The 15,659-nt window shown below is 38.8% G+C and overlaps 1 protein-coding gene across 2 annotated transcripts in view; it reads left to right on the top strand.

Moving 5' to 3' along the window:
• The window catches only part of LOC116757378 (interferon-activable protein 203-like), a 37,579-nt gene extending 31,413 nt beyond the window's left edge, over window positions 1–6,166 (top strand). For both annotated transcript variants that reach the window (XM_032638825.1, XM_032638815.1), the window contains one exon: window positions 5,853–6,166. In XM_032638825.1, coding sequence (XP_032494716.1) covers window positions 5,853–5,915 — 63 coding nt within the window. In that variant the 3' untranslated portion in view covers window positions 5,916–6,166. The remainder of the gene's footprint in view (window positions 1–5,852) is intronic.
• The last annotated feature ends 9,493 nt before the right edge of the window (window positions 6,167–15,659 follow it).

The raw sequence follows: 15,659 nt of genomic DNA, 5'->3' as shown, positions 1-15,659 counted from the left end.
TTTCCCAGCACCACTTATTGAACAGACTGTCTTTTCTCCATTGTATATTCTTGCCTCCTTTGTCATTGATTAATTGACCATAAGTGTGTGGGTTTATTTCTGGGCTTTCTATCCTGTTCCATTGATCTATTGTTTGTTTTTATGGCAGTACCATACTGTTTTGATTACTGTAGTTTTGTAGTAGTCTGAAGTCAGGGAGCGTGATTCCTCCATCTCCATTCTTCTTTCTCAAGATTGTTTTGGCTATTTGGAGTCTTCTGTGTTTCTATACAAAATAAAAAAATTTTTTCCAGTCCTTTGAAAAATGCTATTGGTAATTTGATAGGGATTGCATTGAATCTGTTGATTGCCTTAGGTAGTATGGTCATTTTAACAATATTGATTCTTCCAATCCAAGAACATGATATACTTTTCCATCTGTTTGTGCCATCTTCAATTTCTTTCATCAGCATCTTATAGTTTTCATTTAAGGGTGCTTTTAATCATATTGAAGACAGAAACTTCAGAGAGGCTATCAAAGGATATGATATCTAAGCTAAATATTGTAGAATTGTTTGAATTTTCAGACCAGGTAGATTATTTAGTAAATTTGGACTTCCTTAAGGCAGATTTGTTTCAAATACTGGCTCTGTCATTTACTAGGTGGCTAATAACTTAAATACTAGGAACCTCTGATTCATCATGTATAGAATAGAAGAAAAACCTTTTATCCCAGAGGATAGTTAACAGAGCTCATTTCAATCTAAACGATCAAGGATGCCCCTGAGCATTTCAGAACACAAAGTTACCTGCCTTTAGTGAGATACACATACTGGTCTACAACAGAGGTGTTTGGTCCTACAGGGAAAATTCCATGGTCTTTGTCAAACTCACATATACACATTCATGTGGGATGGATTCCTGGAACACTAACAAAAGTTAACACAGCCATACCTTGTTTTATTGCACTTCATTTTCTTGTGATTTCCAGATATTGCTTTTTTTTTTTTTTGACAAATTGAGAAATTGAGCGTTTGTAGCAATCCTGTGTAGAGCAAGTCTCCTGGTGCCATTTTTCCAAAACATTTGTCAATTTGAGTCTCTGTGTCATGTTTGGCAAGTCTCATAATATTTCAGCCTTTTTCGTTATTCTTATATTTGTCATGGTGATCTGTGATCAGCGATGTTGCTATTGAAATCATTTGGAGTGCCATGAACCGCACACCCATATAAAATGGCAAATTTCTTTCATAAATGTTATGTGTGTTCTCACTGCTCCACTGATGGGCCATTCCCCCATCTCTCTCCCTCTTCTTGGGCCTCCCTATTCCCTGAGAAAAAGCAATATTGAAATTAGGCTAATTAATAACCCCACAGAGGCCTCTAAGTGTTCAAGTGAAAGGAAGAGTCACATATCTCTCAGGTTAAATCAAAAACTAGACATATTTAAGCTTAGTGAGGAAGGCAAAAAAGAGGTCAAAAGCTAGATATCTTGCATTAAATAGACAAGTTGTGAATGTACAGAAAAACGTTTTAAAGGAATTTTAAAATGTTATGCCAGTGAACCTATGAATAACAAAGCAAAACAGCCTTATTTTTTATATGGAAAAAGTTTTAGTGGTCTGGATAGAAGGTCAAACCAGCTACAATAGTCCCAGAGTAAGGTCCTAACACTTTTCAATTCTGTGAAGGCTGAGAGATGTGAGAAATCTGCAGAAGAAAAGTTTGAAGTTAGCAGAAGTTGGTTCATGAGGATTAAGAAGCCATCTCTATAACATAAAAGTACAAGGTGAAGCAGCGAGTGCTGCTGATGTAGAAGCTGCAGCTAAGTTATACAGAAGATCTAGCAGAGATGACTGATAAAGGTTGCTACACTCAACAACAGATTTTCAATGAAGATGAAACAGCCTGATATTGGAAGAAGATGCCATCTAGGGCTTCCATAGCTAGAGAGGAGAAGTCAGTGCATGGTTTTAAAGCTTTGAAGGATGGACTGACTCTCCTGTTATGGACTAACGCAGCTGGTGACTAAGTTGAAATCAGTGCTCACTGACCACTCTGAAATTCTGAGGGCCCTTAAGATTGCTAGGTCTACTCTGCCTCTGCTCTTGTAAATGGCACAATAAAGCCTGGATGACAGTGCATCTGTTTACAACATGGTTTACTGAATATTTTAAGCCCACTGTTGAGACCTACTGCTCAGGAAAAAAATGGTTCCTTTTAAAATATTACGGCTCATTGACAATGCACCTGATCACCTAAGAGCACTGATGAAGATGTACAACGAGATTAATGTTGTTATCGTGCTAACACAACATCCATTCTGCAGCCCAGGGATTATTATTTAGGCAATACATTTCACAAGGCTATATAGCTGCAGTAGATATGATTCTTCTGATGGATCAGGGCAAAGTCAAATAAAAATCTTCTGGAAAGGATTCACCATTCTAGATGTCATTAAGAACATTCCTATTTCATGGGAAGAGGTGAACATACCAACATGAATGAGAGTTTGAAGGAAATTTGGAGGAAGTTTGATTCCAACCCTCATGGATGATTTTGAAAGGTTCATGACTTCAGTGGAGGAAGTAACTGTAGATGTGGTAGATATAGCAAATGAACTAGAATTAGAGGTGGAGCCTGAAGATGTTACTGAATTGCTGCAATCTCATGATGAAACTTCAGCGTATAATGAGTTGCTTCTTATGGGTGAATTAAAAAAATGGCTTCTTAAGATGGAATCTACTCCTGATGAGGCTGCTGTGAATACTATTGAAATGACAACAAAGGATTTATAATATTACACAAACTTAGTTGATATAGCTTTGGCAGGGTTTGAGAAGTTTGGTTCCAATTTTGAAAGAAGTTCTACTGTGTGTAAAATGCTATTCTCAGTGAGGAAAAAAATTTCTTCTACCCTCCTGGATTCTTCGGCTGGTCTAAGAATTAAATTGACGTGAGACAGATAAACAGAAGTAAAGCAAACAAAAGTTTACTAGCATGTATACATGGGAGAGACCCAGAAAAAGTGAGTAACTCACCAAGATGACTGAAACCCTCACCTTAAATACCATCTTCAGTTAATGACAAAAGAGTATGTTGGGGGTAGTTGTTTGGGACTTCCACTGGGGAGAAAGACAATTCACATGAAGATGGAAAAACAAATGTTTTGGTAAACAAATGGTTTCTGGGCATGCAGAGAGGATGGGACACAGACTGGACTCTGATCTCTGGGCCCTGCCAAGTTTTCCTCCACTACACCTAGCCCATATTCTTTGCAGGTACCTCTGATGAGGCCTTTATTCTGGCAACAGCCCCTTTATCTAAATTCTTTACACAGCTAAAGGGGAGGTGAAAAGAAAGACTTACAGACTCTTCTCTTTCTTAAAAATAATCAACATAAATTAATCCTTATGCCAGAAAGACATATTTTGGGGTGGTAAACGTGGCAAACTTTGTTCCCCTACACTATCAAACAGCAATGCATGCTATAGAGAGATTTTCCATGAAAAGGAAGAGTCAATCAATCCAGCAGACTTCATCATTGTCTTATTTAAGAAATTGCCACCACCACCCCAACCTTCAGCAACCATCACCTTCATCAGTCGGCAGCCATCCACATCCAGGCAAGATCCTCCTCCATAAAAAAAAGATTAGGACTCACTGAAGATTCAGGTGATGGTTAATGTCTTTTTAGCAATAAAGTATTTTTGATTCAGGTATGTACATGAATACATTGATTAATACATTAATTAATGCTACTGCATTAATAGACTACAGTATGGTGTAAACATAAGTTTTCTATGCGCTGAGAAAGCAAATAAATTGTGTGTCATTTTATTGCAATATTTGCTTTATCACAGTGGTCTGGAACTGAGCCCATAATATCTTCAAGGTATGCCTGCACTGGAATGCAAACAGATCAAATACAAAGGCTGACATATCAGGCACTCAGAAATGCACATGCTCTTTTTTTTTTTTTTTTTACTTATTACAAACTTTAATTAAAGCCTATTCTCTATTCTGACATTTAAGTGAAATAGTAGGTATAAAAAAAGTCTTTACGATTAAGTGTTCTCCCCAAAATCTTTTGTGACTGAGGTTGTAAAAAAATCTCATACTATAATATTGCTCCCTGCCATTCATCATGATGGTGCTTTTAGTGCTCTCTGGATTTCTAGTCTGTGTATAGATGCCTATGTAGGAATAAAGGACATCAAACTTGGAGTACTTAATTGCAGTTAATCCCATAGGACCCAATCATTGCACAAAACATGTGGAATCAGCTAACGTCGAATTTGCTTATTACTGAAGATAGTCAATGTGGAACAGAGCTTGCTTGAGTGGATGATATTGATAATTTTGGACATGTGCTAAATATCTTACATAGATCTTCTCATTTAATTTTCAGAATAACCCTATGAAGTAGCTACTCTGATGATCCTTTTTTTTTTTTTTTTTTTTTTGCGGTACGCGGGCCTCTCACTGCCGTGGCCTCTCCCGTTGCGGAGCACAGGCTCCGGACACACAGGCTCAGCGGCCATGGCTCAGGGGCCCAGCCGCTCCACGGCATGTGGGGCCTTCCTGGACCGGGGCACGAACCCGCATCCCCTGCATCGGCAGGCGGACTCTCAACCACTGTGCCACCAGGGAAGACTGCCCCCCCCTCTTTTTTTTTTTTAACATCTTTATTGGAGTATAATTGCTTTACAATGCTGTGTTAGTTTCTGCTTTACAACAAAGTGAATCAGCTATACATATGTATATATCCCCATATCCCCTCCCTCTTGTGTCTCCCCCCTCCCACCCTCCCTATCCCACCCCTCTAGGTGGTCACAAAGCAGCGGGTTGATCTCCCTGTGCTATGCGGCTGCTTCCCACTAGCTACCTATTTTACATTTGGTAGTATATATAAGTCCATGCCATTCTCTCACTTCTTCCCAGTTTACCCTTCCCCCTCCCTGTGTCCTCAAGTCCATTCTCTATGTCTTTATTCCTGTCCTGTCCCTAGGTTCTTCAGAACCATTTTTTTTTTCTTTTTAAGATTCCATATATATGTGTTAGCATACGGTATTTGTTTTTCTCTTTCTGACTTACTTCACTCTGTATGACAGTTTCTAAGTCCATCCACCTCACTACAAATGACTCAGTTTCATTTCTTTTCATGGCTGAGTAATATTCCATTGTATATATCTGTAACATCTTCTTTATCCATTCATCTGTCGATGGACACTTAGGTTGCTTCCATGTCCTGGCTATTTTATTGTAAACAGAGCTGTCATGAGCATTGTGGTACATGACTCTTTTTGAATTATGGTTTTCTCAGGGTATATGCCCAGTAGTGGGATTGCTGGGTCATATGGTAGTTCTAGTTTTAGTTTTTTAAGGAACCTCCATACTGTTCTCCATAGTGCATCAATTTACATTCCCACCAACATGCACATGCTCTTTGATCTTGCCATTACTCAGACTCTCAATGATATATCCCAATCCTTCCTTCACAGCATGGTGGCAGGAATAACTTTTGCCCCTTTCTTCCACCTTTCTTTCCAGTAAGAACTTTCCCTTCAACTCTTGGCATTGAGTACACCTGCTCCTTCCTCTCTCTTGTTCTCCAATAACTCCTGCCTGTCCACATGCACTCACGCTGGGTGTGAGTGCATATCTCATTTCAGGGTTCCAGCCAAGAATTGGGGGTGGTGACTCAAAAGACAGGAATTCACTAAAGAAGATAGGTGAGAGTGGGAGAAGAGCCCCTCAGACGGGAAGAGAAAAAGAGATGCAGCCCATAGCAAGGTGACACAGTGTGAGTGAAGGGGGAAATGTATAATCAGGGTCATCTCATTGTTTATCTTATCTCTTTCTTCTTCAAGGTCACCAAGGCCAGGAAAAGCAAGGAACAACCATTCAATCTTGAATCATATATGGAAACCTGATTATAGCTGTTCTTCTAAAAACCTGGATGTCATTAATATTGATGTTTATGGAGCTAAGATCTAAGTACAGAAAAAAAGTATATATGTATACATATGGTTGAAATATCACAATAGGTATACTAGCCATTAATTCTTAGGAGTGGGGTGCTTTGCATTTTTTTATACTTTTCTGTACCATCTCAATTCCTAATTTTGCATCTATAACTTTTATAATTTGGAAATAATAATAAACATGATTTTTCCAAAAGACATGCCTCCCTAGGAGTCTAGTTCATTGCTTAAAAGCAAATAGTCGGTGGGCTGCAAATCAGATAGGGATACTTAAGACCCAAGCAATATTTGGATTTATACTTTGGTTGTGATCTTTACAGAATATAACTCTGGTAAAGAATGAACAGGTTGAACAAGCTGTGCCCTGCTCAAAGAAACCCAAGAGGAAGCCAGACCAGCTGAAATCCAGTCTATGCTTCAATTGCCAACCCCTATCCTAGGGTGGAGTTGCTTTAGTCCAAAACAATGATATCTTTTCAGAATTGATCTCCTGGAGGGGCCATAATTGGGTAATTTGTGTACCAAATAAGGCAGCTTCTGATGATTTGCATGAAGTCACTAGTATATGTTGGAAGTAATTCTAGCCCTGTCTGATGTGAAATAACTGGTTCCACTTACTTATTCAGGTACTAACAGGTAAGTAGCTCTGCAGCTATACTTCCTGCTTCTCACATGTGTGGATCCTATGAGGAAGTTGCTCCAAGCAAAGACTTGCATTAGGCAAACACTGACAAATAATTAATTTAGTTTAGAGTACAATGGCAGAAAGTAGATCGCTAACACTGAAATTTACAATGTAGTTTTTTACATGTATTTTATTGAAGTAGAGTTGATTTATAGTGTGTATTAATTTCTGCTGTACAGCAAACTGATTCAGCTATACATATGAATGTATTCTTTTTTGTAATCTTTTCCATTATGGTTTATTACAGGATATTGAATATAGTTTCCTTACAGTGTATTTCTTGATCACATACTTGGTACCTGGTGTTTTGCAATTATTTTGTGTCACTTAATCTTATATTAGCTCTAGAGGGTTGATAGTGTTCTTCTTTTCACTCCCCTAGTAAGAAAAATAAGGGACAGAAGGTAAGATCATGTTCCTAATGATTAGAACAGCTCCATCATAACAAGAATTTCCCTCATGACACTTTATTGTCAAGGCTTCCTCCAATCCAAGCTCCTGGTAACCACTGATATAGTTTCTTAACTTAAACTTTTCCCTTTTCCAGAGTTTCCTAAAATGGAAGTTAAAATGTATATAGCATTTTGAGTCTGACTTCTTTCACTTAGTATAGTACGTTTAAGATTCATCCATGTAGTTGTGTGTATCAGTTTATTCCTGTTTATTGCTGCGTAGAATTCAATGTGTGGACCCACCAAAGTTTGTTTATCCATTCCCCAAGTGAGGAGCAACTGGATTGTTGACACTTTGACATATTTACAAATAAAACTGCTGCAAATATTCCCACGCAGATTTTTGTGTGAACCTGTGTTATCATTTTCAATGAATAAAAATCTTGGGGTGAGACTGTTGGTTCATATGATAAATGTATTTCAAATATATAAGAAATTGCCAGGCTTCCCTGGTGGCGCAGTGGTTGAGAGTCCACCTGCCGAGGCAGGGGACACGGGTTCGTGCCCCGGTCCGGGAAGATCCCACATGCCGTGGAGCGGCTGGGCCCGTGAGCCACGGCCGCTGAGCCTGTGCGTCCGGAGCCTGTGCTCCGCAATGGGAGAGGCCACAACAGTAAGAGGCCCGCGTACCGCAAAAAAAAAAAAAAAAAAAAAAAGTAAAAAAAAAAAGAAATTGCCAAACTGTTTTCTAAGGTGGCTGTAGCATTTTTCATTCCCCTGAGCAATGTGTGAGAATATCAGTTGCTCTGCATCCACCTCAGAGTTTAGCATTGTAAGTGCATGTTAATTTTAAAAAACAAACAAACTATCCAACTTTTTTGCCAAGTTCTGTACCACTTAACATTCTTGCCACCATTGCATGACAGTTCTACTTCCTCCTCATCTTCATCAGCCCCTGGTATGGTCAATCTTTTTAAATTTTAGTCATTCTAATTGGTGCATAGTGGTATCTCACTGTAGTTTTATTTTGCATTTCCCTAAAGATAAATAAGGTTGAGCATCTTTTTATGTCCTTATTTGCCACCTATGTATTTCTTTTTGCCCATCTTAAAAATTCAGCTGTTTGTTTGCATAATACTGAGTTTTGAGAATCCTTTATAAATTCTGGGTACAGGGTCTTTAGTGGCTATGTGACTAGCAAATACTATGTCTCAATCTTTGGCTTGCCTTTTCATGATTTAAAGGTAACTTTTGAAAAGACATGTTCATTTTGGTGAAGTTTAAATTATCAAAAAATTTTCTTATGTATATTTTTTTAATGCTTAGGGAAAAAATCAAAAGAAGAATGTGGCACATGAAAATTATATCAAATTCAAATTTCATTGTCCACCGTACAGTTTTATTGGAACACAGACATGCTCATTCATCTATGGATTGTCTATGGCTCCTTTTGTAGCCAGTGCAAGGTTAAGCATCCGTAACAGAGACTCTAGGACCCACATAGCTTAAAATATATACTATTTGGTGCTTTACAGAAAAATTTTGCCAAGCCCTCTTTTGGAACCTTAGCGGTCTTCTAGTACACTTAAACATAAGAAAAAAGTAAATTTTATATTAACTTCATTTTTCAGATTATCTGTGAGGTTGACAATCTTTTCATGCTATAAATCTTTCATATTTGATTTCCTGTGAATTTGGTTATTTTTACTCATCTGTATGGAATTGTTTATCCAGGAATTATCCCATTCTGACTAGCCTGGGTTTGGGAAGGAACCTGTGTACGGCTGCTCTCCAGTAACTCACAGTCTGATTGAAGAGGCTGTCTGTATTAGGTATTCTTCAATTAAATGCTGTTTAGACCAGTTGATCTGAATTGATCCATTTCATTTCAATTTTTGACCTTAATAACCTGGATGGAGAAAACATATACATAGTCTGAGATGAAGTTGATCAATTACCCCTTCAATGCTTCCACTGTCCTCCTAAAGTGCATCTTTCTTTTCTTCTCATAAAATTATCTTCTTTCCTTCCTCCTAGTACATTGTTCACTCTTGAATCACTCTTCTGAAGTTAAATCTGGCTCGAGATATACACTCCTACTTAACAAGGTCACATATGCCAGTGTCTCAAGTCTCCACCCCACTCTTAAAAAGGGAGACAGCAGCCAGTGCAAACAAAGCTAAGAAATGGGGAAGAGGACCAAGTAGTGGCAGCAAGATGTACTGGTATGAGGGAGAGATGAAAAGTCAGCAGTACGGGTTTATCCTGACTCAATTTCCCTGGACTATGGCAGGTGCAAGGAATCGGCTTTGAGAAATGTGTCCTCAAGGTATACCTGGTCTGTGTCTACTTTTATATACCTCTTTCAGAATAATTGGTCCAACTTTGGGCAAACCGCCTGCATTAGACTTAGTGTTGAACACTAAGTATTCAACAGTCTGTAGGGTTGTGTGGGTACCACAGCATGTGTCTCTGCCTTATGAAGTCCATGTCTTCTTAACTGTGTGTCTAGGATGTGTATTTCCTAAAAGGAAGCTCCTAAGTTCTGTGAGCTGTAAGTGAACTAAATATCAGGGTCTTCCACACCATATCCTCTTCAATAGCACCTGTCCAGTTTGCTGAAAGTGAACACAAAACATTATCCTTTTGGAGAGTTGCCTTTCCTCCGTGAAGTTCTCACCTTAATGAAACTATGACCTCCAGATTTCAGCTGTAGTTTTTCTCCAGCTTTTGACAGCTTGAAGAATGTAAGTTGAAGTTTATCCCCTTCTTTACACTGGATTTTGTTCTCTTTTCCAAACACCAAATACTTTCATCCTTCCTGTGTTGTCATTTAGGTTATATATATATATGATTCCTCTGTTCTGCTTTCTGCAAAAATAAAATCAACACCCAACTTTTGGTAATCTGATTAAGGAATGCCACATCAATCACACATCAGAAGTGCCAGCAACAGCCTCCAGAAAGAGATATAGGGAAAAACTACAGGTTGAATCTGGCACGGATACAGCTAGTAGACAATAGCAATTTCAAGTAGAGAAGATAGTTATGTTTTTCTTAGATCCTATTGCCTCTTACATCCATCTTTCCAGTCCCAAGCTCCCTTCCCTTAGGAGTTAAGATGGCCATGTGAGCCAATAATTGGTCAGGGCCAGTAGTCAGAATAGGCAGGGGAAAGAAATCCCAGAGTTGGAGGACAATTGCTTAAAGCAACAAATCCAAGAGACACATGAGCAAATGATGCAAAACCTACTGAAGAGTCTAAATAAGAGTTAGGAATGAGGAGGAGTACAATGTCACCCCCAAATATTGCACTTTGACATGTGGATTTTGAGCTAAAGGCAATTAAGAACCAGCAGACTCAGGAAAACCTTTTTACATCTCCCTAAACCTACCTAAAAGAATTTAGATAGGGGGCCTCTACCAGAAAGAGAGGTATTACCAAAGGTAACTTTTTACATCAGAAAGACTTATCTGCATGGTAGGGCAAACATCTATTTACCAAACATCTGTTCTTCTTATCTTCCTGTGAATTTTCTTCCTCCCTTTTGAAGCCCCAGACCTCTACCCGCTTCTGCTTAGCTCAGGATGGTAATATAAGCCTCAGTTGCCTGGCCTTCTTTGAGTCTCATATTTTTTTATGGGGCTCCCATAAGGTTTAAATCAGGAGTCCCCAAGCCCTGGGCTAGGGACCAGTGGCGGTCCCTGGCCTGTTAGGAACCTGACTGCACAACAGGAAGTGAGTGGTGGGTGAGCAAGTGAAGCTTCATCTGTATTTACAGCCGCTCCCCATCGCTCTCATTACTGCCTGAGTTCCGCCTCCTGTCAGATCAGCCACGGAATAAATGTAATGTGCTTGAATCATCCTGAAACTATCTCCCACCCACGCCCGTGGAAAAATTGTCTTCCATAAAACCGGTTCCTGATGCTGAAAAGGCTGGGAACCGCTGGTTTAAATTACAGACACTTCCTGCCACATTGGATTGTTCCAGTTACTGATATATCCTGAGCCAATCTCTGCTTTGCCTTGTCTCTTTGGATGTAGTTCCATGGAATGCTGATGCCTCCAGCAGAATAAGCCCTCCTACTGAGTTAGCACCCCAGCTTCATCTCCACTCTTCTCACCTTGCTCTCCCCTCTACTTCAGTCTGCATTGCTCTAAATTTTAAGCCACTTTATTTCAGCCAAATTGTTATGAAGCTAAATCAGAAATAATGACATGATGAAGGAAACAGGAAAATTCATAACCAGAGATATAGGACAGGTAATCAAAATGAGAAGCACATTACATGGGAAAGGACATAATGAGTTGGGCCGTGAACCAGTTGGATACTCAGATATCTCGGCCCTAAAATTCTAAAGTCCTAAAGACGTATCAAAACTTCTCCCATGTATACCTTCCCGTCTATGGTAAATGAATTCCTCCTTTCTTATTTTTGTTTACCACCTAATTTTCCAAACTAGAAACTTGAGATAATTGCCTTTTTCTCTCTCTCTTTTACCTCTAATTGTTGGTGAGTGCCTGTGGATCAATCTCCCTAAGCTCCAATCCCTCCTCTTCTACACTGTTGTTTCTGTTTTGCACTTCCTTAAGGCCCTAGTATATATCCTGGAAACTCAAGATCTAAACATAAAAGTATAAGCCATGTTGAGAGCGATTTAGATCCATCATGGGGAATACAATTCTTTGGCCAGAAGGGAATTTAAGAGGGCACAAAATCCACACATCTACATCTGTGTTGGACCGGACACCAACCATGAACCATTTTCTCCTTAAAGGCAGCATGGCACGGTAGAAAAAGCATGACTTTTGTAATCAAATAGATGGAGATTAATCCAGGCTCTGCCACTGACTGTCTGTGTATTCTTGGACAAATTATACAGTCTCTCTGATTTGCAATTTCCCTTTTTATAAGATGGAGATAATAAAATTATCTATATCAGGGCACTGTTCTGTAGATTAAATTAGTAAATTAATTTAGACAAAAATAATCACTGAGCCCAGGCTCTGTGCCAGTCACCCTTCCATATGCTGGAAGTGAAACAGGAAACAAAATAAAAAAAGATCTTTACCATTATGGAGTGTACATTCTAATGGGTAGAGACATGAATAAAATGAGTAAAATGAATAAAACATATAGAATAGAAAGTGATAAGTACAAACCAAATACACTCAGAAAAAGATCTTTTAGGCAGACAAAAACCCAACAGTTACAAATGTCTTTGAAATATGAGTGTTCCTGGAAGCTTGAGGAACTCTGAGGAGGCCAGTGTGTCTGGAGTGGAATGAGGGAGAAAATTGTAGAAGATAAAGTCAGTGAAGTGATAACTGTCTTGTATGACTATACTGGCCATTTACAGTGGACACTTGTTCTAGTTGGTCAATCCTTGCACCATGCAGTTTGTTAAATATTTCTTAGTATCGCCTGTGTTTATAGGTTGGTTAGGAGATAAAGTGTGGAAACTGTCCAGCCCGGGTCCAGAACATGGTGAAGTGAATGAACTGCCAGGAAAGAGTAAGTGGATATTTCTGGAAAATAAATTTTAATTGAAAATCAGGAGTAGAACATTATGGTGGTTAGGAAATAAGATAAAGAATTCAGAAAACAAAACCCAAAATTCAGTGATAAGCAGTTATGTGCAAAATTTAGGGTTAGAAAGGTTAGGCATGAGAGGGAAGTTGGAACACTTGTACCAAGTGGGGATTTAGTTAAATTATAAGGTGAAATTCTTTTCTTTCCAACTCGAATGCTTCTCCCATATAGTCTTTCTTCTCTCCCATTCTGCAATCTGCATCTCAAATTTATTTTCTTTTATTTTTTCTTTTTCCCAAACTAATACCGTAAACCTTGGATAATTCTGGTGGCAGAAAAGGCATCAGTGGCTCTGTGATGATCTCCCCATTTTAAGTAGAATAAAGATGAGACTCAGTGCTGGAGCAGGAAAGGAGACTGAACCTCTATGAAAGCATCAGGGGTTATATAGCCCAGTTCTTTCCTACTGTACACACCTAGAACTGGCATCATTAATCTCATCTGCATTGCATGCCACAGGGAAAGTATATGAATGGATGCAGTTCCTGGTTCATCATAGCTATTGTTCTCTGACCCTTACAACAGTGGACAAGGCATACTTTCCTACCTCTCTGCCTTTTCTGCTATTTTCATCCCCTATTTGATCATTTTGTCTGAGACAGACCATCCTCCAGGAGGGTTTCTCTGATGATCCTTGCTAGAACAAGAATTCCTTTACTCTGCTTTATTTCAGGACTTCCTCTTTTTACTCTCAAGGTTTTCTCAGATATTACTTTACACTAAAATTGGTGATGAGATGCTTTACTGTTGAAAACACTGAGCTCTCCACCCTAATGTCTAATTTTGAGACTGTCACATTACTAAAATACATGATTTACTAAGATTTACTCAGCAAAGGGGGCAAAATGAATTAGAACTTAAATTTCATGGTATATATTTTTTTCGGTATGCGGGCCTCTCACTGTTGTGGCCTCTCCCATTGCGGAGCACAGGCTCCGGACGCACAGGCTCAGCGGCCAGGGCTTATGGACCCAGCCGCTCCGCGGCATGTGGGATCTTCCCGGACGGGAGCACGAACCCCTGTCCCCTGCATCGGCAGGGGGACTCTCAACCACTGCGCCACCAAGGAAGCCCTCATAGTATTTTTTTTTACTTGACATATATTGACTTACTGAGATGAGGGAAATAATTTAAAGGTACTGGAGTAGTGGTGTTTGGATTCAGAATTTTCTTTCCTTTTAGTTTCATATTGGGGCTTAAGAATTTTGGCCCAGGGAAAGAAGCTCTTGTGCACCCAAATAAATGTTCCTGTATTCTTAAATTGGTTAAGCCATCACCTCATGAGTGTCAGAAGAAAAAAAAAAAAAGGAATTATTGACATGCAAGTGGTAGAAAGTTATTGGAGGAAATGCTTACTGACTTGGCCAGTCTTGTTCCCTGGCCATGACAAATGACAGACAGCTTCTCAGGCTTATAAAGCCAAATACTGATGTAAGCACTTCACTCTGGGACTCTAGTCTTGGGATCACCAATTAACAAAGTAAAGAACAGGATGATTTTGGGAACAGGGATATAACTCCTCCAGGGGTTTGAAATATGGCAAGTTATTGCTTCTTAGTGTTATGACAGTAATTTAGGGCTTGTGTAATTTTGTAGTTTCAAAATGTATTGATATATCCAGAATAAAAACACGACCGTGGTGTCAATTATTACTGTATTCACTAGTGAAAATATGGTTTAAAATAACTAATAGCAGAAATGCATTCAGATAAACTCCATGATTGATTTGGTATCAGCTTACAAGTTTACACAAACTGAATTACTTTAAATTTCCCTGTACTATACCATGGTTTACTTCTTTCTTAGAATCTAGGTTAGCTGGTATAATGGTACAATAGAAAGTTGGATTATTTTCTTTGGGATAGAAGTTTCCAAGTCACTTACCTTGAATATATTTTGATGTAAGACTTAGATTTTAACAAGCCTTCTCAACCATTCTTCCTTTTGAAATCATTCTACGAGACATGTGAGTTGACAACTGTGATTTATTCTGGCTTTCATCTACACTATTGGCTTAGAAAGCCCAGGTAGAGAATATACACTGAGGAGATAAATGTACATGATGTAAATGATGAATGTAAATGATGATATAAGCACATGATGCTACACTGATATAAATTGTTATCTAGTTTCTAAGGCACTTTACAAAAGGGACTGATTGTGTCTTGCATTGTATTTTCCTCTGCTCAGCGAAGTTAGAAGAAGTAGGTTTTCGAGATGACCTCAAGGTGGCAGTAACTACACGTAATTGCCCCAAGTAACCCAAAGCTCTGTGATTTTCTGAGGGTGAACCAGGAATCTAGCAAGTGTTGGTGAACATAGGTTGAAGATATTTAGGAATGTCTTTTGTTTTTTCTCTAAACTGAAGAATTCATTCCTCTCTGTCCAGGATAGCACCAAATTTCCCCTACTGCAATCTTTCCTCCTTTTGCTGTTGTAATGATCCTAGAATTTTATTATCCAGACTAGATAAAAATGATCCAGTATGGGACAAGATTTCAGTAAGAGAATCTGGTTGGAAAGTTATGAATGACTGGTAGCTCAGTACTCCATATAAGAAGTCAGTTAGGTTCCTATTTTGTTTAAGAAATTCCATCCTGGAGTATTCTTAGGTCTACTTTGTATGTAGCAAATTTATTTGTGCTCCATGCCACCCCTAACTATTCTGGTAGGAAACCAGTTTTTGTTTTGTTTCCTGTAGGGTTCGTCTTCCATCCTTTGTTGAAGGTTCTTTCTGCATAACCAGGCATGTCTGCACACAGACTGCTGTATAAGGTTCTTCTCACAACTTCTCCTCATGTGCCATAGAGCAGAGCAGAGCAGAGGGAACTATACTCAATATCTTGTAATAATCTATAATGGAAAAAGCATCTGAAAAAAAATAAAACTGAATCACTTTGCTGTATGCTTGAAACTAACACAACATTGTAAATTATACTTAAATACAAAAAAAAAAAAACAGAGAATGCTGTTCCCTCTACCTCAACCCCTCCACCATCCCCCACCAAATAATTGGAAAAGG

The sequence above is a fragment of the Phocoena sinus genome, chromosome 1 (genome assembly GCF_008692025.1).
Source record: "Phocoena sinus isolate mPhoSin1 chromosome 1, mPhoSin1.pri, whole genome shotgun sequence".
NCBI lineage: Eukaryota > Metazoa > Chordata > Mammalia > Artiodactyla > Phocoenidae > Phocoena > Phocoena sinus.
Note: the sequence above shows the minus strand (reverse complement) of the source record. Positions and strands in the feature narration are given on the sequence as shown.